The sequence below is a fragment of the Panicum virgatum genome, chromosome 9N (assembly GCF_016808335.1).
Source record: "Panicum virgatum strain AP13 chromosome 9N, P.virgatum_v5, whole genome shotgun sequence".
Classification (NCBI taxonomy): domain Eukaryota; kingdom Viridiplantae; phylum Streptophyta; class Magnoliopsida; order Poales; family Poaceae; genus Panicum; species Panicum virgatum.
The window spans coordinates 62196205-62220867 of record NC_053153.1 but is presented as its reverse complement, the minus strand read 5'-3'; the positions used below and the strand labels follow the sequence as shown (position 1 = coordinate 62220867).

Sequence of the window (24663 nt, the reverse complement as noted above, 5' to 3'; positions counted from 1 at the left end):
ATCTTAATGGAAGTGTTATAGAGTATCATAAGCATTAACTTTGTGAACATGGTGAGTCATATGAAGAGAGAGGAGAGGGAGTTTCATGAAATATGAGAGGACTGTCATCACCATATACTCCTTCAACTTTTTACACTTTTTACCTAGTTCAAATCTTGGTAACTCTGTATTAACACTTTCTGCTGAGATTGGTCTTATAAGATACCCAGCGTTTGTTGAGGGCACGCAGCTAGGATGGTAAAGGGTGATCCCGTTCTAGATCATTTCGTTTTACTACTTTGCACGGGCAACTGAGATTCGGTGCTTTGTGACTTGTGAGGTCCCAACAAAAAAATATTTTTGAAATCGTCTAAACGAACAGCTTGTTGGAGTAGTTTTTTATCCATGGTGTTCCCTACTCTACTTCATTTGTTGAATACATTCATATTTTTAATTTTTTGTAATATAATTGTTTTTTATGCCGACATATAATTGTTAGAAGTACCTACTAGTTTTAGCTTTTTATTTTTTTGAGTGGAGTAGTTTTAGCTGCAAACTGACTGGTCCACCAAAGTCAAGCTGCACCAGCCCACTAAGCGCCCCCCCAGCATTGCGCGCGCCTGGGCTTCGTTGCATCCGGGCCGCTGCAATCCCGCAGCAGCGTACGTAGGCTTCTCCAGTTTGCGGCCAGCCCAACAGTGCGAAGCGCCACAGCCACAGGACGGCGGAGCTCTCGTTAGTCCCACACCGCTTGCGGAAGCGAGTGGCAGCAGCGAGCGCTGCTATTTAGCATGGTCAGGAGCGGCCGGCACAGAGCAAGCAGCTGCGCAGTGGGCACAGAGCGAACTATTCTTTCGCCTTTTACTAAAGAATACCGTGTGCCCGCTGCAACAAGCAGCATACTCCAATTTTTGGAGGGCTCCCTCTCCTCGTGAGAAGGGTCCCAACAATTCAAATTGAAAATTTGTGGTTTCTCTTCATCTCCAGAGTTTGTTTATTCTAAAAACATCTCTATAAAAAAAGAATGCAACCTGGTGAGTGGGCCATTTTCTCTTCATAGTTTGTCTGAATTCGATTTTAGACATCATTCCCAATTTTTTTCCTTCTCTACTTCATCGTTGAATCGGTCGAATGAAAAAATTTGTACAAGCTGCCTTTTTCTGTTATCACGCTAAACATACTTCTGATGAACAATGTATGCCATTACTTTACCTGGCCTACGAGATAAACAGAAGCAATATGGTCCTTTATTTCCCTGGTATGCACATCAGCATTCAGAATTCAAAGAATTGTTTGAGCAATGTTCAAGAAAAAAATCAATGGCAACCTCAACCTTCAGTAGTTTGATTAGGTTAACCTGATTCAATCTGCTTTGAGACTTGTTTTCAAAACTTTTCTGATTGCTAATGTGCAATAAGCTGCTACAAAAACGCCACGGAATACATGTCAAAACCATGCTTTGCTTCACTACTGGTTTTTATATGCATGTAAAGAATCAAATAATTTTGTATAAACCGTTTGTGGTTAACTACTAGAATCGCATCCTTTGGTGAACAATGTGTATATGTATGTATACTACTACCTTCCTATGACATCTGCACAAGCAGTATGTTCATTTCTGCTAGCCCCTACTGTACACATCTTCATCCATCCTTGTGAGGAGTCTTCAAGAAATTTTCAGCTTGCAAATGCTTGCATCAGTCAGCTGCAGCAGCCACTGCGAGTGCCCCGTGCTGGAGAGGCGACCGAGACGCCTCCCTCGGCGTAGACGCGTCGCAGCTCCTCGCCGCCGCTGACTGGTTGAAGCTTCGCCTCAGCGGAGAGGAGAACCGGGACGCGGCAGCGGCGGTGGCGGTGCTGCCCCTCGGCGAGAGGTTCACCTGCTCCAGCGCCTGCAGCTGGAGCTCCGATGGGTAGTCGCGCACGCACCCGATACGGGGCCCGGCACCAGTCGTCCACTTGAAGGACAGCTGCTTGCCCAGCTGGTAGGACTTCATCTCCTTCTTGGAGTTGATCCGCTCCAGGATCTTCTCCCGCGGCACGGGCGCCGCCAGCTCTTCGGCCGCCTCCTGATCACCTTCTGATGAATCTGGCCGTGCGGCTGCAGCTTCTTCTTCGCATTTCTCGGTCTCTGAACTGGCAGTGTTGACAGCTTCAGGTGGCGTCTGGCAAGGGCCGGTTTCTGCAGGTGCAGTCGTTTTGTCTTCAGTTTTTTCGCTCTCCGAAGCGACTCTTGTGAGACTGCCCCAGAACTCCTCATCCTCCTCTGCTGGGCTCATCTGCAGAGTTTGCAAAGAAATTTGAGACTGCAGTTCGGTGGAGACAACGAGATTTTTTTTCTGTGTTTCTGAATGAACATGATCTGCATACCTTAACGTTGGTTAGATCGACCATGTTGTCCTTGAGGAAGCTCTGGAACTCCTGGAAGTTCTCCTCTGTCGGGCGGTAGTGACCGCTGTGCGGCCAAATAGCCTGTCACACAAACATAGCAGATTGGATCAGTGTGCCATCTAATGAACTGGACAGACGCATGGCTTGCTGAAAAAGAAAAGTACAGCTACTTGTGGTGAATATAAAGAAAGATTGTAGATTGATAGGCGCAGTACCTTCAAGGTTCCATTCTCAACGACCAATCGCCCAGCAGCAGAAGTAGCACCTCCAGCAAGGAAGCTAGAATGCTGAAATCTACCCTTTCTCTTCTGCACATGACATTGCAGGAGAATGTTACACATTGAACTGAAAATTCTAAGGCAAAGTAGACTCTTTTTTTTCTTTTCAAATGAGGGTATATGAATATTTACCTGGCCAACATACAAGCTCTTAGATGTGCTAAGAACAAAGATCCACTTTGCATTCCGTGGTCCGCAAGACGTGTCAAGGATTTGGCCGCTCTTCTTGTACAAGAACTTGCCATCCTCGATTACGACTTCATAGTCCTCTCTTTCTTTCTGCACGAAGTATATCATGGTATATTAGCCATCCACCGTGTGTTCTACACTAATTTTTTCTCTTTCCTCTGTTCTGCGAATACTTACTGGACCAAGGTATTTGATGCATTGGCTCTGAAGGTTTGATCTTGAGCACTTGCCTTCCAGGTTGATCTCTCTCCCTTCTCCGATATCAAGCCTGTATAGGCAAACCAGGTTCGTTAGCTCAAATTTCATCAAGTGGTTAAATGTGAAACCTGAGTCACTAGCACACTGATTACTAACCAGTAGAAGAAAGGCTGTTTGCTTTCACATTGGAGCCAGCAATCGTAGTAGTAGTGAAGGTTATGACCGTACCGGTGTCGTGGGTCAATCTGTTTCGTAACCAATTTCAGTATGAAACAAACATTAGCTTATCGCTTGGTCGGAAAATATGTAATGCCTTGGGGGGAAAAAAGTAAGAAGGATGTTCAATCAACACTCACCGCTTCGAGCCAGTGCTGCAATGCGAGCTTCTGAGCCTTGTCATCCTTGAGCAATCCCTTTCCAACCTGAAACGGGCACATCAATTTTAGTCCAGTCCTCCCATCTCAGAACGATTAGATGACAAAACCAGCCAGAAAGAGGGAAAACAGCTAAATTTGTACCTTGGCAGCTCGCGTTCTTGCTCTTGACCACTTGGACATGGCGGTCTCCTGCTTCTCGATGTCGAAGAAGGACACGGAGCTGCGCTTGAGCAGCGCGAAATCGAGCAACTTCCACCTGTCCGATCACGGCAAACAAAAACAAATCAGCACCACGCGACGCGCAATGCCGCTGCGAACCAAAGGCGTCCCAGGAATCAACTGATTAGCGAGCGCACGCACCAGCTCTGCTCGACGAGGACGGCGCAGTCGGCGAGCTGGCGGCGCGTGCGGAAGCTCTTGTACACCTTCTGCAGCCGGAGCGCCGCGGCCTCGTGCTTGGGGCTCTCGGCGGCCGGCTCGGCGAACCTGGCCCTGGCGACCTCCCTGGGGAGCGGCCGGCCGGCGGGCTCCTGCGCGGGCGCGGGCGCGTCGTCGCCGGCGGCGGCGGCCCGGATGGAGATCTCGGTCTCCACCTGCAGGGAGCCCAGGGCGGCCTGCGCCCGCTTGAAGCTGAGCGAGCCCTCGATGAGCAGCTTGCCGGAGCCGAGCGCCTTGAGGATGGCCGGCTCCCCGGCGGCGGCGCCCGCAGGCGGCGGCGCCTCCTCCAGGTCGAGCGGGTCGTAGTCATCGGCGGGGCACGAGAAGAGGACGCCCATCGCGACGGTGCCCTCCGGATCCTCCCTCGAACGAACCTGACGCAAAGCGACCAGACAGCCCGGCTCAGACGCCGAGAAAATCCCGCGAGAGGACAAGAAGCGCAACCGCGACGCCGGAGGAAGAAGAGCGGAAAATGGCAGCGGCAGGAAGCGACCGACCGAGCCTCCTCACCTGCTGCCAAGCCGAGCTAGCTGCCTGTGTGGCTGTGCTCCCTCCCCCTCCTCTCAACCGATTCGGCTGCTCCCTGGGTTTGTTGCTGGATGGTGTCGGGTTCCTCCGCTCTCGCTTCCGTCCCGTGGCCGTGCGTGGGTAGGCGCTGATGGTGGCTGGTTTTCTGGGGAGGTCTAGTGTGAGACAAGGCCAATATATAGAGGGGAGAGCAGCTGACTGACCAGCTGAGCTGTGGGGAGGGTGGCTGCTGGGCTCCTTGGCGGCGTGGACTTTCCGGCCGGGCGGGCTGGGCTGGGCTGGGCTGGCCGGCGACCGTGTATCAAAACCAGCGACGGCAGCCGCAGTTGGTGGTGGCGCGGCGCTGTCCCCCCGCGTGTTCTCCGGTTCTCCCCCGGGAGCATGGGGCGCTGAGCGCTGGAATCTGCTGTCCGTGGACGACGATGATTTTCGTGGGAACGGAACCGTGTCTCTTTCCAATATTTCCAACCACCCGCTAGCTCTATCGATTTCTCCCCAATTTACCAGAGCCGACGACGACGCAAGAAAAGGGATTTGATTTACCTGACGAACTGCACGAGCATTGCAGTTTCTATTCGAGCGGCTCGGTTACTGAGAGCCCGTCACGATGACGAGGAGGGAGGGATTAGCGCGGAGATGCCGACGTGGACGACAGCCCGGTTTAATTTTGAATGGTCGATCGGTTTGACGGTGCTGCAATTTCTCTGCCACCAGGCCACTTCGTTCGGAGTTCGTGCGTTTGTCTTGTCCCCACATACATACATGTAGCTGTAATACGCTTACTTGGAACGCGAGCGGTGAAAGAAACCCGCCACTAAGATCTTGTTTGTTTTTTAGTTTCATAATGGGTTTGGTGAAAATAAGTGGTAAGTCCATCGAACTTCCTATTTATTTCACTTCAGAGATTCGAACTACGAGAAGCGAAAATCAGCGAAAAGAGAAAAAAAAACGTCACTTAACTTATAATCTAAACATGGCTAAGAGAAGAGGAAACAAACAGAGCCTACCGTATCAGCGAGCAAATGCTATAAGATTAGCTGCCGTTTGATCAATTTTTACTGCCCTAGATAAATTATATAGCGTACTTTTAGACCAATCTCAATAGGAGTGTTTTGGAGTGTCATGAGTATTAAATATCATGCCACCAAATTTGCTGACATGACAGTCATTTATGAGAAGGGAGGGAGAGTTTATAGGATGGGAGATGAATGTAGATAAGACACTTCTCCAATACAATTACCAAATTTCTAGTTTTGATAATCCTACGATAACTCTCTCCACTGAGACTGGCTTTAATATTATTAAGTTGTGTTACACCATATTAGTTACTTCGCAAAACCCTGGATGTGCTGTCTACCTATCCACCGACCAAACCTACAATATTTCGTGCCACGTCACCGCTTATTTGCTACACTTTATTGGACACGTCATCGTATCTGACCCAGAAAAATTATAGGGCGAAAAGCGGACGTCAGCGACTCGTCCGTCCACCCACGACATTCCGTCTCGTACGTCCATTTTTGTTCTTAATATGGAAGGACTTACTTGGTCTGATAGTTACGGGCGCTCTTTGTTTTTTTGCTGGAATTCTGACTTGGACCGGTCGGTCCGTTGCGTCCATGCGCCGTGCCAAAACGGGATTGGGGCCACGAATTTCTCGGGGAATTTGGACGGTGAGCCTGCGTGGCTGCGTGGAGTATTTTGTGAGGGGGAAAAGCAACCCGTAAATGGACGGTCGTTTCCTGCACTTGGATTTTTCGTTCGCAGAAGTTTGAGCCGCGGTAGATACGCGTACAGGTACAGCCCAACAAAGAAGAAACCAACCTTGCCTGCGGCATTCATGTGTGGTGACCGCGCGCCGGGTTTGCAACAACCGTGTCTGTCGGAGGAGGTTTCCTTCCACTGCACGCCCTAGCATGCACTGCAGTGAGGAGCGCAAACTGAAGCTGTAAAGGACAAAGCCGTATTGGTGCCTCATATCCATTCGACTTAGGGATTGTTTAGATAATAAAATTTTACGCCAAAAAACATCACATCGAATGTTTAGACACATACATGAAGTACTAAATAAAATCTATTTATAAAACTTTTTTACGGATGTGTTGTAAATCGCGAGATGAATCTAATGGGCCTACTTAATCCGTGATTTGCAATAGTGATGCTATAGTAATCATCTGTTAATTATGAATTAATCATAGATTAATTAGGCTCATTAGATGCCTCTCACGATTTACAACCCATCCGTGCAAAAAGTTTTATAAATAGACTTTATTTAGTGCTCCGAAATAGTAAGATTCTTTTTCAAAAATTTACGCCAAAAAGATCTAAACACACCCTTAACAGGGACTGAATCAAGCTTTCCATGTTATAGGTCTCTATACATTTTAGCCTACTCCCCCGTCCAAAAAAACAAGTCATTCTGAAAAATTTCGGACAGATTAGTGGGAGAGTACATTGACCATGCAGCCCCTAAGGTTGGAGTAGAATCCACGCGCCCCAATTAATTAGTTAAGGATGTTTGCATGGCTGCATGCAGATTTTGATTTGTTGCATGCTTTTATTTGGTGCGCATGTAGGTCTGTTGGCTTTTATTTGGCGCCGAGCATGGAAGGGGGAGGGGGTGCTAAGAAAATCTCGGGGCTGAACATGCATGCGAGATGTATTTTTCAATGATTGTGGGTCTATAGAATTATCCAAAAGTTAGGATGACTTGTTTTATGGGACAAAATTTGAATCTCAGGATGACTTGTATTTTGGGACGGAAGGAGTAGTTTTACCGGGCTCTCGGCTCGGAAATTCTGTTTGGGTCCAGACTCAAAAAAGAGCGCGGCTATATATGGCACTACTCGGATGGAGTAGTCCTCAAGTTTTCTAGCTGAAGTAGTACGTGGCTCCCAAGTTTTCTACGGGGAGTACGGGCCGGGGCCCTACGTTGTCACTTACATTACCAGTAAAAATGGCTTTTTGTGAGGAAGTAAGAATATGTGGTAGGTGGTGCCTGCTATATATGCCTTTTCCAGATGCTTGCAGGATCATTTGAGAAGCTTTTTATATTTTTACGACTTATGTCTTCTCTAAATTTCGTAGTATTATTGGAGTTTATTGTCATTGGTATTAAGTTTTGGTTTGTAAGGCCGACCACTTCTTAGCATAGTTGAAGTATATACAAGTACTTGACTGTCAGAGTGTGTGCTGTAGCAATTGCAAGTCTGCAGCCGAGTTCGACTTGCAATGTGTGAGCTTGTCATTTTTTTTCTCAAATACGCAGGAGAGCTGCTATCATTGTATTAAGAAGAAAGCAGAAGTTTTACAGCAATCCAGAAGCACACTAAGGTGCAACGGTACATGAAAAGGATGCCCCGGGGGGCCAACCCATATAAGTACTACTCCCGTTTTAAACAATCCAAGCGCTTGGCTGTAACACCCCGTGTGTTAACTACCTTAATTAAGATTAATTGAGAGCTTAATAGGATCATTAGTACTAATAGTGTACTATTGGGTCCAGATATTCTTCGGGAAGCCTCTCGAACCGCAAGCTCGCTTTCGTGATCAAATCGACCACGGCACCGCGCTCGCTCTCTCCCTCGCCTCTCGCTCGCGCGTGCGCCGCCATGGTCGTCGAGGCCACGAGCTACGCCGCTGCCGCCCCGACCATGCCATGCCTCCTCTACTCGCGCGGAAACGCCGTCGCCGCACGCCGGTGCCGCCGGCTGCCTGCGCGCCGCGCGCCTCCACGCCAAGCTCGCCGCGGAGCACCCTTTCCCGACCCTCTTGCGCCCGAGCAAGCCATCTCACTAGCTTCGCCTCATCCCGGTAAAGCTTCCCGACCGCTGCTCCGTCCACCAGCTCACCGGAATCGAGCTCGCGGTTGCACGCCGTGGCCGCCGCCCTTGCAGCACAGCGGAGCCCCACCTCCGGTCCTCCTCAACCCCAAACGACCCCGGAAATCGCATCCTCTTGCCGCAGTGAAGCTCCTCGGCCCGCTCGCCATCACCCAAGGCCTTCGTAGCTCCGCCGCCGCGGCACAAGGCCGCCGCCGGCCGCCTGCTCCCGTCGCTGGCCCTCCTCCGACCACCTCGGCATCAACCGAGACCACCCAGAGGTAGCTCTCGAGTCCCTCTAGCTTTTCCCAACTTCCCCCATGCCGCCGTTGAGCCCTGCCGCTGGAATCGGGCCAGAAATTGCCGCCCCTGCTTTGTTTCGCGACCAGGGACCTCGGGCAAGAATTGAAACAAGTTCAGGGGGTTATTTGCATAGCTATAGACTCAAATGAATAGTGATGCGAAGGGTTGTTTTGCAATAATTGGCTGAAACTTTGAAAAATCATAGTAAATCATAAAAAAATCAAAAAAATGAAAACTGAAATTTGTTGGATTCCTTTTCCTAAGATCTACAACTTTCCTTACAGGTTGATCTTCAGTTTCTAAATAATTTTTGCTCTAGTTTAAATGTTAGTTTAAGTGGTTGCAAGATTTGAAAATGCATAGTAAATAGTAGAAAAATGGTAAAAATGTAAAAACAGTTGGATTAGCTTTGATTTAGCATGTAGTACTTAGGAAAAATATTTAACCTGCTGTTTATTTAATTTTTTCATGATGTATTGATTTAATCATGGTTAATGCTTGTTTACGCTTGTCTATTTAATATATGCAGTTTTGGATGTTCAAAAATTATGAAATTTATGCAGTAGCTTACTCTTTGCATGTTTAGTTCACTGTAAAAATTTTAGAACCAGAAGCTATGTGCATGTTTGTAAATCTATTTTTGTTCTGTTTGTTTTGATAGGGCTAAATTAAATATTTTCTGTTGTCAATAAATGTTGGAAAAATATTGTTGCATGATTTATCAATAGCTCATCATGCTGGTAAATTTTGGTTGCTAGATCATATACTCAAGTTAAGTTTTTACATTTGTTTAGTTTCTAGTTATATCTTTCACTCTCCAAAAGTATTGCTAAGCCATTCTTTTCTGAATGGTTTGATACATCAAGTATGTCATTTTTGGGTGAATCATGTTAAATTTTGTTGACTAGAAGGTTTGGCTAATTTCCTGAATGGTGGATGCTTGCAGTGGTTTAATTTAAGTTAATTTGTGTGGCATGCTTGATGTGCTTGTCATCTTCTATGAGATGCTTGAGTGATGGTTAAGTTAAATAGCTCTAGGTGCTTATGCTAGTATGCTGTACTTTTATGAATGCCTTGCGTGTTGCACTTCCATGCATTCATACATATGCATTATCGCATCTCATTTAGGTACGATAGATGAACCATATGAAGGACGTGCTACTGGAGCTGAACCCGAAGACGATGTTGGTGGACATATCCCGAAGACGGATGGATGGAACCCGATGTGCATGACCAGAGGAAGATGCTCGCCAAGCGAGTATCATCTAACTAACACTGACTTAGTGTTAATCCCAGGCAAGCCCGGTGCACATCCTATTATTTGAAATTATGATACCTATATATGTATTTATTACTTGTGCATTATATTTCAGGAGTTGAGTGGAACCCTAGTTGCATGATCCCTAGGTTTCCCTGAGTTATACTAGCATATATAGGACGGTAGAAATGCTATGCTTAATAGTTCTCGATAGAAGTCGAGTGCCTTCTTGCACTCGCGAGATATAGGATATTAGAAGTCGAGTGATTTCCTGTCACTCGCGAGCTATAGGGCAAAAGTCGAGTAATTTCCGGTTACTCGCGAGATTTATAGTTATCTTTATATTCCAGTATATGAGATATGGAATACAACATGGTGTAAGGATCACCGGGGTGTCCGACCCTAGAGGGGGAGGGGGTGAATAGGGTCGCTAATCGCTTTTCTATCCTAGGGCTCAATCTAATTGCATAAGATAAACCTAACACGTCCTACACATGCTAGTTATGACTAAGGTTTATCTATGCTACCCTCTACTTACCCCAAAAGACTTGCAACCTATAGTCAATCCTAATCAAACTAACTAGGAAAGTAAAGGTAAGCAAGAAAGAGTAAATGCGGAAACGTAATGCGGTAAGTAAAGCGGTAAGGGAGAGGATATGCAAACTCCCGTGAAGACACCAAGACACACGATTTAACGTGGTTCGGTTAGGACACCAAAGTCCCTCCCTACGTCCACGGCCACTTGCTCACAAAGAACAAGTGTGATACCGAGTCTCTTCGCTTGATCACCGTCTTGCCACGCCTCCAAGGCTCCCGACAAGCAAAGGCTAAGTGACACCAAGTCACAAAGACGAGGTCACCGCCACCGTCTATCTCGAAGCGTCACCACGGCACCGTCTTCACTATCTTGGAGCTTTAACACCAAGTAGGGGCCTCCTTCCCCGCACAAAGTGTCGTTGCCACTCCACACCAAGTCGGAGGGTCACACGACGAGTACAAGTGTTTGCTTGCCGCAGCAAGACTTCTCTCAAGGGAGCTCTCGCAAGAACTAATCCCTAATAAAGCACTAAGCACTCTAACAAGTGTGCTTAAGCCTATATGATGTACAATGAAGCTCTATGGTGGTTGGAGATGATCTTTAGCTCTAGTATACTTCTTTGAACTCCAGCCCTCTCAAATGACCCGGCCTTGGGGGTATATATAGGCAGCACAAGCAAATATAGCCGTTGGAGAAAAGCTGCCAGAAAAACGCTTAACGCCGGTTAATCCGATGCTCCCCAAATCGCCATCGTCGGTTTAACCGGTGATACTAAACTGCCCACTGAAAACTAGCCGTTACGTGTACGGGCAATCAACCGACGCAATCGACCGGTGTATGTAATATTAGCGTCGGTTTAACCGGTGAGTGCAACTGTCCTCTGATCCTTGAAAAACAAACTCTCTGGACAACTGCACCGACGCTATTAACCGGTGCATCATCGGTTCATCCGATGTATGCATTTTTCTTGGACTGCTTCTGCCATTGCACCGACGTATTCAAACTTCCTATCGTCGGTTCATCCGGTGCCAAACCCTAGCCCGCAGGCCATCTCTGTCATTGCACCGATGAGTACATTTTGCCTTACGTCGGTTTAACCGGTGATACTAAAACTCCCAGACGTGCTCAAGTCAATGCACCGACGTGTGTAATTTGCTTGGCGTCGGTTCAACCGGTGACTTGATTTCTTTTAGGTTTCAGGGCGCTGCCCTGAGACCCGCGAGGGGCGGCTCCCCCTCGACCCCCGTCCGCTAACCGGGTAGCGGAACCCCCGTAGGGGCGGCCCTTCGGGCCTAGCTTCGCCTCTCTTCTCTTTGTCATCACTTGAACCTAAAAGCCTGAGTATATCATCTAAGCAAACACATTAGTTCAAGTGTTGCGTGTGTCATCAATCGCCAAAACATTATATTGAAATATGGCATGAGAGGCCATTTTCGCTACACATGGAATGATTGAAAATTTGAGACTAGACGGGGAAATGATGATGAAATATAGGTATGGCAACAGGACAGGGTTCCTGGTGTCTTAGCCTCGTCTGTGTCGATTGAGGACCGTACCGTTGTTGGCCCTGCTGATCATGTTTGAATTGTACTAACCGTATGCCGGGAGTAGGAGGTAGTCGAAACCAGTAAGCCGAGTACTGCCTTGTTTCGAAAGTACAGAACTTCTACCCACCCCTTAGGGCAGTCGAGTGGCCGCGGAGAATTGGGATGCATATGTTTACTTTTGGTGGTCTCTCGTAGGGCTCGGTTGACTATATGCAGGTGGGGCGGTTCAGTAGTTCGAGGCGGGGAGGGGAATGGTTGGTTCGTATTGTCCGCCGGGGCAAATACGTGCCGTGTTGGTTAGGTCCACCTTGCAAGGTTAAATCGGATCGATTCGGCGTCAGTCGCTCTCGGACATGAGCACCTTGATCTCCGAGTCACATCGTAGTAAGGAAATGAAATGAAATGATATGATACATGTTGATGTTATTTAATCAATTATGTTTTCACATTGATTGTTATAGATCTGCAAATCATAGATGTGTAGCAACTTTATAACTATAATTTGGAGCTAAAATTTTGAAATTAAGGATCTACCCTTAGATGCTTTTCTGCAAATAAATTCACCAGCCAGAAAGCTTTGCATGTCTAGATATGTGGGCTAAGTATACCCAAAAGTCGGGTAAATCTTGCTGAGTATTAGTATACTCAGGGTTTGTTGTTTACCCTGTTTCAGGTATAGAAGCTAACCAGGATTCGTATCAGTGGGCTCGATGTGACGTCCTCACGTGTTCATAGTTATCGTTTTGTTTTATTGGTTCTCACTCAAATTTCCTTCTATTAGGTCATATTCTCTTCCGCTGCTGTCATTTATTTTATGTAAATTCTAAATTTAAAGTTGTTTTGTAAATATTTATGTTATTATCTATTTTTGTGAAATTATATTATGCTGGTACCTTCTGTGCTCGCCGTCGCGCGAGACTTCTGGTGTGTTTCGATCGGCCTGTGGGTTAGAAACAGGTTGTCAGGTTACACTTAATTAAGCTAATGCGGCTGATGCGTTCAAATGATGGTCATTACGCTTAATTAAGCCATTTAACTTGGCGGTTCTGTCACATTGGCTCCCGCATCAATCCAGAGCTTAATTTCCATCTTATCTTTTCCTGGAGATCGGGTTCGTGGCTACTCACATCTTGGAACACCCGGTTGTTGCGCTCCTTCCATATTGCCCAGATGATCAGCATGAAGAGGGAGTTGAAGCCTCATCTCCTGTCGCTCTCCTGGAGTGTTCTTAGGTGCTCCCACCATGAGTGCAGTCGTAGAGGTCCTGGGAAAGAGCATTGGCAGGTCATCCAAGATAGCGTGTTCCACCATATGGCTTTAGTGTAGCTGCAGTTGACGGGGAGGTGATCGACCGTTTCGGGTTCTTGGTCACACAGCCGGCAATTGTCGTGTGCATCAAGACCAAGCCGGCGTTGTCGGTCTACGGTACGGTCCATAGCTGGCGCTGCAGAGCTAGCCAGGTGAAAAATTTTACCCGTTGAGGTGCCCAACTCTTCCAAATCCAGCGTGCACCAGGTAGGCGTATGGTGCCAATGTGCATTGCTCTGTAAGCTGAGGACGCGGTGTAGTCGCCGTGGCTCGTCCATCTCCATGTGAAACGGTCTTGATCATCGGACAAAGCAACATCCGCAACCTCAACGCGATTGTGTTGCTGGGGCAGAGCGTAGCCACGCACAAGCACAAGGAGCCGAACCACGGACATATTCTCTCTCACACACACTCAGATGCATGCATAAATAATGCTACAGCAAGATGCCATGCAAGGAGCCCTAAAGCAATTAAGACTTTAAGAGGACCCTCCTTAATTAATTAGTATAATGATTGAAACCACTAATCAGTTCTAGCTCTCATAAAACTCAATTATCAAGAAACAAAACCCGGAACGCCAGGGTGTTTCTGACGGCCGCAACCGTACGTACACCCGCGACATAAAACTCAGCAGCTACTACATACTAGAAACAAAAGGCATCTCATCTCATCATCACCGTTAGTGGGTCGCGTCACGGCTGACGTGGCTGCTGGCCGCTGCCGAAACCGCTGCGTGCGCGCAATCGATTGCACAGCTTAGCTGCAGCCTGCAGCAGGACGAGACGACCGGCGGTCGTCGAGTCGAGTCCAATGGGCGAGAGAACCTGCTTGCCTGGCTGTGTGATGAGCTGAGGCTTATCGCCCATGCTGCCTGAGAACCTTCCGTGGAAGCTTCGGCTCCCTGCTGCCTGGCGATCGGTTATTTAGTACAAGAAGTTGGTGGGATATGATTATGATTATTGTTAATAATCCCGAACGGGCTAGCTAGCTAGACGCAGTCAGTACACAACGTCGGTGCCCCACTACTACAAAACAGGCTTTTGTTCCTGGCCATTTGTCTCGGCAGCCTTTGGGCTCGGGACAATAGGTGGCTTTTGTCCCGAGTCCAACGGCTAGCCGGGCCAGCGGGGGGACGGGGGCCTTTTGTCCCGGTTGGAGACACCAACCGGGACAAAATGGGAGCCTTTCGTCCCGGTTGGTGGTTCCAACCGGGACAAAAGGCCCGCGTAGCCTTTTGTCCCGGTTGGAACCACCAACCGGGACAAAAGTCCCCCTTTTTGTCCCGGTTCGTGCCTCCAACCGGGACAAAAGGCCTTGCGCCCCTTATCCCCTTCCCTCTCCCCCCGCCCGAGCCATTCAGCTCACTTGTTTTCTTGCTGTTCTTGGCTCGGGATAGAGGAGTTCTTGCTCATTTCTTCACTACATTTGTGAAGATCTTTGATTCCCTGTCCATCCATCTGCTCTAAAGGTTTGGGGCTTGTTTTTCTCTTCTTCCTTGGCTTGTATAGCTCATTTCATACTTTAGAAATAGAGAAAATGTGTAGCTAGCTCATTTCTTGGACATTTAGCTAGCTAGATTGCATATATATGTAGGTGTAATTTTCTTTTAGATTTAGATGAGTATATGGATAGTAGAAATTTTTAGAATGAGTGTAGATACTTCATGTGATGTACTTGTATATATGACCATATTGTGGATAGTTGATTTTTTTATTCGTGAATGAATTAATGAAATGAGTATATTATAGAATTTTTTGTATTATGAATGGATTATTTTGACACTCTAGTGATGTATTTAATCAGGCTCACATTGAAACCATCTAGAAGCTAAAAAAATCTTTATTTCGAAACAAGTATACGTCGTTAATCTCCATCCAACGGTGATGGCACTACCTTTAAGGGATACACGATGCGCTATAAGGACGTCGCAAATCGGTTGGTCGCATCACCAGCACTTCCGATTGATAAGAAGACAGCATTTGACGCAGTCAGCATGCCCGTTGTTGTACTGAGAGCATATCAACGAGCATGCTGCCTGTGCCAAGTGCTGTGCCTATTAATCGTAAATGTTGGTGCTGCGACTAGCCGATTGGTGACATCCTTGTACCGCACCGTGTCCCCCCGAAAGGCAGTGTCATCACCGCAGGGTTGAGGTTACTGACATATACATTTTCAGAAATAAAGATTTATTTTTCTTCTAGAGGGTTTCTGGATATTGAAAAGAGTGTACTCCTGGAACTGAAGGGTGTCAAAATAATTAGAAGTTATAGAGATTTCTTTCAATTAATTAGAGATTTCTTGAGGATTAATGATACATTTCGTCTTTTTTATATAATTTCATTATTATTTGCAAGAGTTATTAATCTGATCATTGTAATTGTAATAATAAATAATTTTTGCTTTGTAATGGTAAGAATTTATAATTTTGTGGAAAATAAAGGTATTTTTCAGTAAAATATGGCTTCAGCAGCTGGAGGGAGTGGCGCCGGTGGGGGTGATCGTTGTCCTTCTGGAGAGAAGGGCACAACTCGAGTAGGTCGTCGGTCCAAAAAACCTAGTGCTTTTCATAGGGTAGCGCTCCGTTATTTGGAAAAAGAATATAGAGAATGCATGGCAAGGGGCGAGGAACCTCCGTTTGATCTTGAGGATTTATTGCGGTGTTACGGTTCGTCACCACCAAACTCGGAGGTTTCATCTGCGCCATCTTCTTCTGCGCCAGCAAGAAATCCGTTAGAACATTCTACGTTCCAACGCAAGGACGGTTGAAAACCTATGTGTTGTTGACCGAATTTTTAAATTTCATGTATAGTACTCCTTAGTTAAGTTCTGTAATGGATTAAGTACCCCTTTTAATTAATCAAGATGTATGATGGATATTGCATATCTTTTAATTATTCATGTTATGTTACATTTAGTTTAATTTAGATTTGATATATTTTATTTATTCGATACGTGTAAAGAATTCAAATCGATTTATTTAAAATGCAGATGGACCGGCAATGGATGTACAATGCTGACCGACGTTCAAAAGAATTCATTGATGGCCTGCATTATTTTTTGTCTGTGGCTGAGGCAAACAAGCAGAATGGTTTTATGTGCTGCCCGTGTGTTCATTGCAATAATAACAAGGATTACTCATTTTCAAGAATCCTACACAGCCACATTTTCGCAAATGGTTTCATGAAAAAGTATGTTTATTGGACGAAGCACGGAGAACAGGGGGTTACCATGGAAGACAATGAAGAAGAAGATTTTGACGACCACTTTCCCGGGAATGCTGGAATCGGTGCATTCGATGACGATATTCCCATGGAAGAGCCCGAAGTAGATGCAGCAGAAAATGATCCCAGCGACGATCTGGGGCAAGCATTGCACAATGTGCAGGCAGACTGGAGAGTTTGAAGTTCCAGAAGTTGTTAGAGGACCACCATAAGTTGTTGTACCCAGATTGTCAAAATGGATTTAAGAAACTTGGCACCACCTTGGAGTTGCTACAATGGAAGGCGACAAATGGTGTATCCGACAAGGGATTTGGTGAATTACTCAAACTTGTTAAAAAAATGCTTCCTAAGGACAAGGAATTGCCTGCCACAACGTATGAAGCCAAACAACTTGTTTGCCCTTTGGGACTGGAAGTGCAAAAGATACATGCATGCCCCAACGACTGCATCCTCTACCGAGGCGAGTACGAGAATTTGGATGCATGTCCCGTATGCAGTGCATTGCGTTACAAGATTAGAAAAGATGATCCTGGAGATGTCGAGGGGGAGCCTCCCCGGAAGAGAGTTCCTGCGAAGGTCATGTGGTATTTGCCTATAATACCACGTTTGAAGCGTCTGTTTAGAAATAAAGTTAATGCTAAGTTGATGCGATGGCACAAAGAGGAACGCAAGAAAGACTCGATGTTGAGACACCCCGTTGATGGGTCGCAGTGGAGAAAAATAGATAGAACGTACCCTAAATTTGATTTGGATGCGAGAAACATAAGGTTCGGTTTGAGTACGGATGGCATGAATCCTTTTGGTGAGATGAGCAGTGGTCATAGCACTTGGCCTGTGACTCTTTGTCTGTACAATCTTCCACCATGGCTCTGCATGAAACGAAAGTTCATCATGATGCCAGTGCTTATCCCGGGTCCAAAGCAGCCCGGAAATGACATTGATGTGTACCTAAGACCATTGGTCGAAGAACTCTTATTGCTCTGGGGCGATGAAGGTGTACGGATGTGGGATGAATACAAACAGGAAAACTTCAACCTACGAGCATTGCTGTTCGTAACGATCAATGACTGGCCTGCTCTTAGTAACTTGTCAGGACATTCGAACAAGGGATACAAAGCATGCACACACTGTTTAGATAATACCAATAATATATGGTTGACTCATTGTAAGAAGGTTGTATACATGGGTCATCGTCGGTTTCTTCCCATCAGGCATGCAGTACGAAAGAAGGGCAAGCATTTCAATGGCCAAGCGGACCACCGAACAAAACCGATGCACCGTAGTGGTAAAGACGTCTTCAACATGGTAAAAGATCTAGAAGTTGTTTTTGGAAAGGGATCTAGTAGCCAACCTGTTCCGAACGAAAACGGAATGGCGCCCATGTGGAAGAAGAAATCTATATTTTGGGAGCTACCATATTGGGAAGTCTTAGATGTTCGTCATGCAATTGATGTGATGCACCTCACGAAGAATTTTTGCGTCAACCTGATAGCATTCTTGGGAGTGTACGGAAAGACAAAAGATACAGTAGAAGCACGTCAAGAATTGCAACGTATGGAAGAACGAGATGCCTTACATCCACAACAGCGAGATAATGGACGATAATACTTAAGTCCTGCCAGCTATACTCTTAGCAAGGAAAAGAAAGAAACCATGTTTGACTGCTTGAGCAGTATAAAGGTTCCATCTGGATACTCATCCAATATAAAAGGAATCTTAAATTTGGCAGAGAAGAAATTTACAAATCTCAAGTTCCATGACTGCCATGTGCTTATGACCGAACTTTTTCCGGTTGTGCTGCGGGGGATTCTGCCTGATAACGTTCGGTTAACCATCGTGAAGATATGTGCCTTCCTCAACGCAGTTTCTCAGAAGATAATTGACCCGGAGAATTTGATAAAGCTGCAAAACGATGTGGTGCAATGTCTTGTTGGCTTTGAGCTGATATTTCCACCATCTTTCTTCAACATCATGACACATCTTCTAGTGCACCTTGTCAAAGAGATTGATATTCTCGGACCAGTATTTCTACACAACATGTTCCCATTCGAAAGGTTCATGGGGGTACTCAAGAAATGTGTTCGTAATAGAGCTCGTCCAGAAGGAAGCATCGCCAGTGCCTACGAAACTGAGGAGGTCATTGACTTTTGTGTTGACTTTATTGATAACCTTAAACCGATTGGAGTCCCTGAATCGCGATATGAGGGGAGACTAACTGGAAAGGGTACATTAGGAAAGAAATCTTATGTCTGCACAGATGATTTCTCATTCAAGAAAGCGCATTATACGGTTCTTCAACAATCATCCTTGGTTGACCCATATATCGAGGAACACAAGAAAATTCTGCTCTCCAATTTCCCGGAAAAGTCTGAGGCATGGATTACACGTGAGCACATGAACACTTTCTGCAGCTGGTTGCGGAAGCATCTAATGCATAACATGGATATAAGTGAACAACTGTTCTTATTGGCTAGGGGACCATCTTGGAATATCTTAACATACCAAGGGTACGAGATAAATGGAAACACATTTTATACAATAGCCCAAGATAAAAAGAGTACCAACCAAAACAGCGGTGTTCGTATGGATGCCACAGACAATAATGGAAAAAAAGACACATATTACGGCTACATTGAAGAGATATGGGAGCTGGATTACGGTCCCAATTTCAAGGTGACTCTATTTCGTTGCCAATGGGTTAAGCTATCTGGAGGAGGGGTAACAAAAGATGAGTATGGGATGACAATAGTTGATCTCAACAATCTTGGGTATAGAGACGAGCCATTTGTCCTAGCCCAGGATGTCGCTCAGGTTTTCTACATTAAGGACATGTCCAGCAAGCCAAAGAAGGGGATCAACAAGCAAAAGGATGAGCCTAAGCGACACATAGTTCTATCAGGAAAGAGAAACATCGTTGGAGTGGAGGACAAGACAGACTTTTCAGAAGAATATAATAATTTTGTTGCCATTCCACCTTTCGAAGTAAATGCTGATCCATGCATCCTGCTAGCCAATGATGATGCTCCATACTTGCGCCGTGATCATAATCAAGGGACATTTGTGAAGAAAAAGTCTGTTACCGCTAATCCTTCATGTACTTGAATCATTTTATATTATTGTATAAAAATATAATCGCAATTCGAATACTTTTATTATATATGTACTGTACAATTATACTTTATGTGTTATTTATATTATTTTATATATTTTTCACTTAATTACTGGACTCAATTATAATTTTCATTCAATAATGGATTACTCAACTAATTTTATTTATTTCATGAAATTACATTCACATTAACACACTATACTCTCTCACTAACACACACTATCTCTCAAACTCACACACTACTCATTAATATCATGAAATTGCTTAATTTTATCTAAAATTCACTTTTTAAACGTTAATATCGTGATAGAATCCACTTTCTATCGAAAAGCAACAGTTTGAAAAAAAATTTCACCTAATATATTTTTGCATGGTCAAAATAACAAATATGATTTCAAAAAAGTTAGATATTTCATTGACCCAATCACTTGAATGAAAATTAATTATTTTTGTTGCATGTATCAAGTTTATATAGAGATAAGAAATTTTGTTCCATAATTTTTGGAATCATAATTTTATTAACTGAATTAACAAATGAAAGCCAATTTTAAAAGAGAAGTAAAAAAGAAACAAAAACAAACATAACATTAGGCGAGAACGAGGGAAAACGGGCCCCTTTTGTCCCGGGTGGTAGATCCACCCGGGACTAAAGGTGGGCCGCGGGCTGGGAATTTTCCCGGCCCGCCCAAAAACCCCTTTTGTCCCGGGTGAAGCCACCACCCGGGACAAAAGGCCCCCCCCCATATATTTCCTTCCTCCGCCCTTCTCCTAACACTTCTCATCTGCGCCCGTCCTGCTCCCCCCACCGCGCGAGCCGAGCACCGCCGCCATCGACGTCGCCGCCGCCCAGAGCCCCGACCTCACGCCGCCGCCCAGAGCCACCGCCGCCGCCGTCCTGCTCCCCCCACCGTGCGAGCCGAGCACCGCCACCATCGACGTCGCCGCCGCCCAGAGCCCGCCCCGACCTCACGCCACCGCCCAGAGCCACCGCCGCCGCCGTAACGCCCTCGCCACCATCCCCTGCTCGCCGTCGACCCGCCGCTACAGGCCATCCCAGCCCACGCCGCGTACCCAAAGGTAGAGCTCGATCTCGTCCCCTCCAACACTAACAGAATCACCATGCATGCTTGTCTCTGCTGCTCTCAAATGTAGGTGCATTGATGCTTGGTCATCAAATAGGAAATGAGGCTTCACAAAACTATTATAGTGTTCACCCTGAATCTGACTTAAATCATCTGTCACAAATAGGAAATGGAAGGAAATAAGCTCACGGATCGACACAAATGCACCGTGTAAATCATCTGTCAAACTTACAGTACCACAACAATGACTAACATAACTTTCTAATTATGATCTGCATGAGAGAAAAATTATTGATAAGTAATTGACATGAATCTATGAATTTACTATAATAACATTCAGGGTCCAACTTAATTGACGTAAATTGCTGACTTCGATTTACTAGAAAGAAAACTCTTGGCAAGTAAGTAACATGGATCCATAAATTTTCTATAACATTTACTAATAAAAAAACTTTTAGTTTCGTGCTACTTAGACCTAAGTCCATAAAATCAACCACAACAAAAGAACCTGATGAAATCGGCACAATTCAAAGAAAGTAGCAAATTATATGGTTAATTTAGCATTGTACAGGATCAATGAAGGTCTAGAAAATTACGAGAATTGTGTACTAAGAAGCATGGTAAACTAGTATAAGAGCGATCAATCATTTAACAATACATTTGTTATACCTAAAAGGTAAAAGTAATGCAGCAGCCTGGTACATAAACTACTAAAGCTGCCTGTACCTAAAAATAGATGGAATCATACTGGAGAAAGGCCGAATCCCACTGCATTTGACACCGAGGTTTCATCTCCTAAAAGATCGTCCTACTACGAGAGTCCCCTCAACACCTTCTCCATTCCATTGAACCCCAGAACCTCTCGCTACGTTGGGAAGCTCCTGCCTCTGTATAGTTCCCCAATGTTCTTTAATTTTTAGTTTTCAGAGTGTGTCGAGTGTTTGCAGCACTGAGATCGACATCGTCGACCAATTATGGCTCATTTTCAGTAGCTAGGAAGCTACACTCATGTAACTTTGGGACATGCTCATAATTTGATATCATAATTTAGAGTTCATGTTATTTAGAGTGAAATCATAATTTGTTGTTAAGAGTGAAATCATAATTTGTTGTGTAAATAAAGGTATATTTACAAATTTTTAAATGTATGAATGTATGTATGCATGTATGTGTAAAGTGAGTTTACAAATTTTCTATAACATTCAGGGTTCAAGTTCATTTCTTGAATTACTTAGAGAATATTACTCGACCTCGTCCATCGATCGGTACTTAGTCAAATGCTCGCAAATATGTGGATTATTTAGATAATTTTTTAAGGGTTTTATTTGTATTCATATTTTAGTTACGATGGACCCGCGACACACAGACGTGGAAGACGAACAGTTCTTGTTGAATATGATTGGCGAAGGTCAAGGAGATGTCGCTGAACAAGCTGATGATGGCAGCAATACCGACATATATTTGAATATGTCCGGTGATGGAATTGAGGCACCATCTATTCAGGATGACGCTGCTGCTGAACAAAGTGCTAATGTACATATCACAACTATAATTATTTGTAGTGACAATCATATTTTCATCTGAATTTATATGAATACTATGAATGTTTTTTATAGCCGTCTGGATCATCGTCGTAGCAGAAAAAGACGAAGCGAGGCCCAACAAAAAAAACTGGAAGGGCGGTTCATTATAACGGAAGTTGGTCCAGATGGCGAACCGATCGCTCCAGAAGCTGCCGCCAAAAAATTCATAAGACAATCCGGATGTATTGTCAGGGACCACATCCCGATCAGCTTTAGGCTCTGGAAAGCTTCCAATCCAAGCGAGGAACGGGATGCGGTACCCGAAAGAGAAAAAGAATGGTGCTGGCGGGAGCTTAAGAAAAACTTCACGGTTCCAGCTGAATCCGAAGAGATATGCAAGCGCTGGACCCTGAGTAAGATGGCCGAACAACTGCGATCATTCAAGAAAATTTTGACGAAGAAATATATCAAGACCGGGACCACACCCGTATTTACCGGCGAGCTCGAAAATCTCAGGGATCACTGGGATGCATTTGTGGAATACAAGTCTTCAGAGTTTGGGCTTCAGAAGGTGCAGAAGGCCAAAGACAACGCCTCGAAGAAAGTGTACCATCACACTCTAGGCCAAGGAGGCTACAAGCTTGCAGTACCCAAATGAGAGAAGATGGAGCAGGATCTGCTTGACAGAGGCATCCGACCTGCGACCATGAACTGGCCTGAAAGGTCAAGGACCTGGTTTTATGGTCACGGGGGAAGCTTGGACCCATTGACTGGTGACTGCATCTATGGGCCAAACATCCAGCGAGCAGCCCAGAGACTACAGGAGGCCATACAAGCAGCGGCCGAGGGAACATTCCAGCCGGATAGAGAGAGGGACAAGCTGACTTACGCCCTTGGGAATCCAGAGCATCCGGGCCGCACAAGAGGCAAAGGCGTGGTTCCGTGGAAGTATGGGTTCAGGGATTACATTGATTCATATAGAAGCCGGCAAGAAGAAAGAATGATGAGCGGGAGCACCTGCGAAGGCTAGAGGAACGACTCATGTCACACGATCAAAGACTGGAGGAAGAGGTTCAACGCCAAGTGGCCGTAGCAATGAGCCAGCAACAGCAAGCGCAAACATTGCCTCCAGAGTCTAGTGTCGCAGCCGATCACCTGTCTCAGCGGAAAAGCAGCTGCGCTTCCACAGACGTCGCCGCCGCCGAGCCCACGGGGATCCAGGCCGCAGTTGAAGCGTCGGCCCCGCAGCGATTTCCAGTGGATGAGATCACCCACCGGACACCTTGTGACCTGCAGACTGCCGTTAAGAACTTAATGTTCACTGTTGCGTACGGTACCGCCATGCAAACCGAACCAGGCGACGTGTACCACGGGCAGCAAATTCCGCCTAGATACACAAGAGTTGGCGTGGAGCAGGTGTGCCAGGGTTGGGAGACGCTCGAGCTTGATATTCCTGGAGGCGATGAGGAGAGGACACTAGCAGAAGCCATTCATGGCTACATCCTATGGGATAAGCGCTACATTGTCCTAAAGTCGGATGATCAAACACCAAGACCGGCATCTCAGCATGCCTCTCCAAGACCGGCATCTCCGCAAAACTCCCCAAGGGCAGCACTGTCTCGGCAAGGTTCACCGGCACATTCTCCATCACCATCATCTCATGCGCCGATGAACACTCAAGCGTCACCGTCGCCTCCATGGTCACCCCCTCCGCCGCCGGCAAAGAAGCAGAAACGGCCGCCGGCAAAGAAGGTAGCTGCACCGGCTAGGGAGCCTCCAAAGAAGAAGGAAAAAAGAAGAAAACCAAGGAGGCTCCTATTAAACCCTGGGACATGAGCCTTGAAGAATGCGATCGGATAACTCAAGAAAGAGATAAAGAGCACTTCAAGCCGAAGCCGAAGCCGGAGCCCGAGAAAGTCATAAATCCGATAGATTTGAAATTTTTTAAGGGAATGTGCGAAGCAAATAAGAGAAAATTCATTCCGAGAGACACCCCCCTTCAGACTACGAACGCACAATTATCAAAACTACTGAGAAAAAGAAGAGACAATCAAAGTCGTCGTCGTCCGACGTTCCATAGCTCGGAGCCCAAAAGAAACAATCAATAGAGCCTCTCGTAGTGGGACAGACGACGCAAGAACAAGACTTTGTTACATTTCTGAAAGAATCAAACTTGACGGCCGCTCAGATTGCAGGGGGAGAAGAGATTCCAAAGGCCGATGTGGTCGTCAAATGGACATTTGAGATCGGCAAAACTCTTGTACCCCCCGAAGTAGTGTCTGTGCTTCCAACGCAAATGTATAAGCTGCACCAGCACTACATGCGTGCGATGGCCGATTGCATCTTCATGCAGGGCGCAAAGATTAAAGATGACGATTTCTTACGGGGGGAGGCCATTATATGGATAAACTAGGAAGAAATTTACCAACTATTCCATCAGGAGGCCCTCGACATCTCTATGGTCGGCTTGTGGGTTCTGTAAGTATTTTACTCTCCTTACGTATTGTTTTGCATGATCTCAACATACTGATCTCTTGATTTATTCGGTATCATGTAGAATGGAGATACATACTTG

General features: G+C 45.9%; 1 protein-coding gene and 1 non-coding gene across 2 annotated transcripts; one reads left to right on the top strand and one right to left on the bottom strand.

Annotated features, from left to right (window-relative positions):
* Positions 1-800: 800 nt before the first annotated feature.
* On the top strand, positions 801-921 carry LOC120693578. Its single transcript, XR_005683040.1, has one exon. It is a non-coding gene; the product is annotated as a U5 spliceosomal RNA (small nuclear RNA).
* A 429-nt stretch (positions 922-1350) lies between these two features.
* On the bottom strand, positions 1351-4535 carry LOC120692247 (IQ domain-containing protein IQM2-like). Its single transcript, XM_039975509.1, has 10 exons — positions 4361-4535; positions 3773-4224; positions 3554-3668; positions 3392-3457; positions 3192-3280; positions 3015-3105; positions 2781-2927; positions 2586-2678; positions 2350-2451; positions 1351-2258 (listed from the first exon to the last, which is right to left on the bottom strand). The coding sequence occupies exons 2-10, from the start codon at positions 4186-4188 to the stop codon at positions 1677-1679; spliced, it is 1701 nt and encodes a 566-aa protein (XP_039831443.1). The 5' UTR covers positions 4189-4224; positions 4361-4535; the 3' UTR covers positions 1351-1676.
* Positions 4536-24663: the final 20128 nt, after the last annotated feature.

What these genes read in the sequence shown, in the direction of transcription:
- LOC120692247 (XM_039975509.1), bottom strand. Translation starts at nt 4,188, where the DNA reads ATGGGCGTCCTCTTCTCGTGCCCCGCCGATGACTACGACCCGCTCGAC. An exon ending in TTGAGAATGGAACCTTGAAG is followed by an intron (nt 2,452 to 2,585) that starts GTACTGCGCCTA and finishes TTTGTGTGACAG; the next exon opens with GCTATTTGGCCGCACAGCGG. An exon ending in TCGATCTAACCAACGTTAAG is followed by an intron (nt 2,259 to 2,349) that starts GTATGCAGATCA and finishes CAAACTCTGCAG; the next exon opens with ATGAGCCCAGCAGAGGAGGA.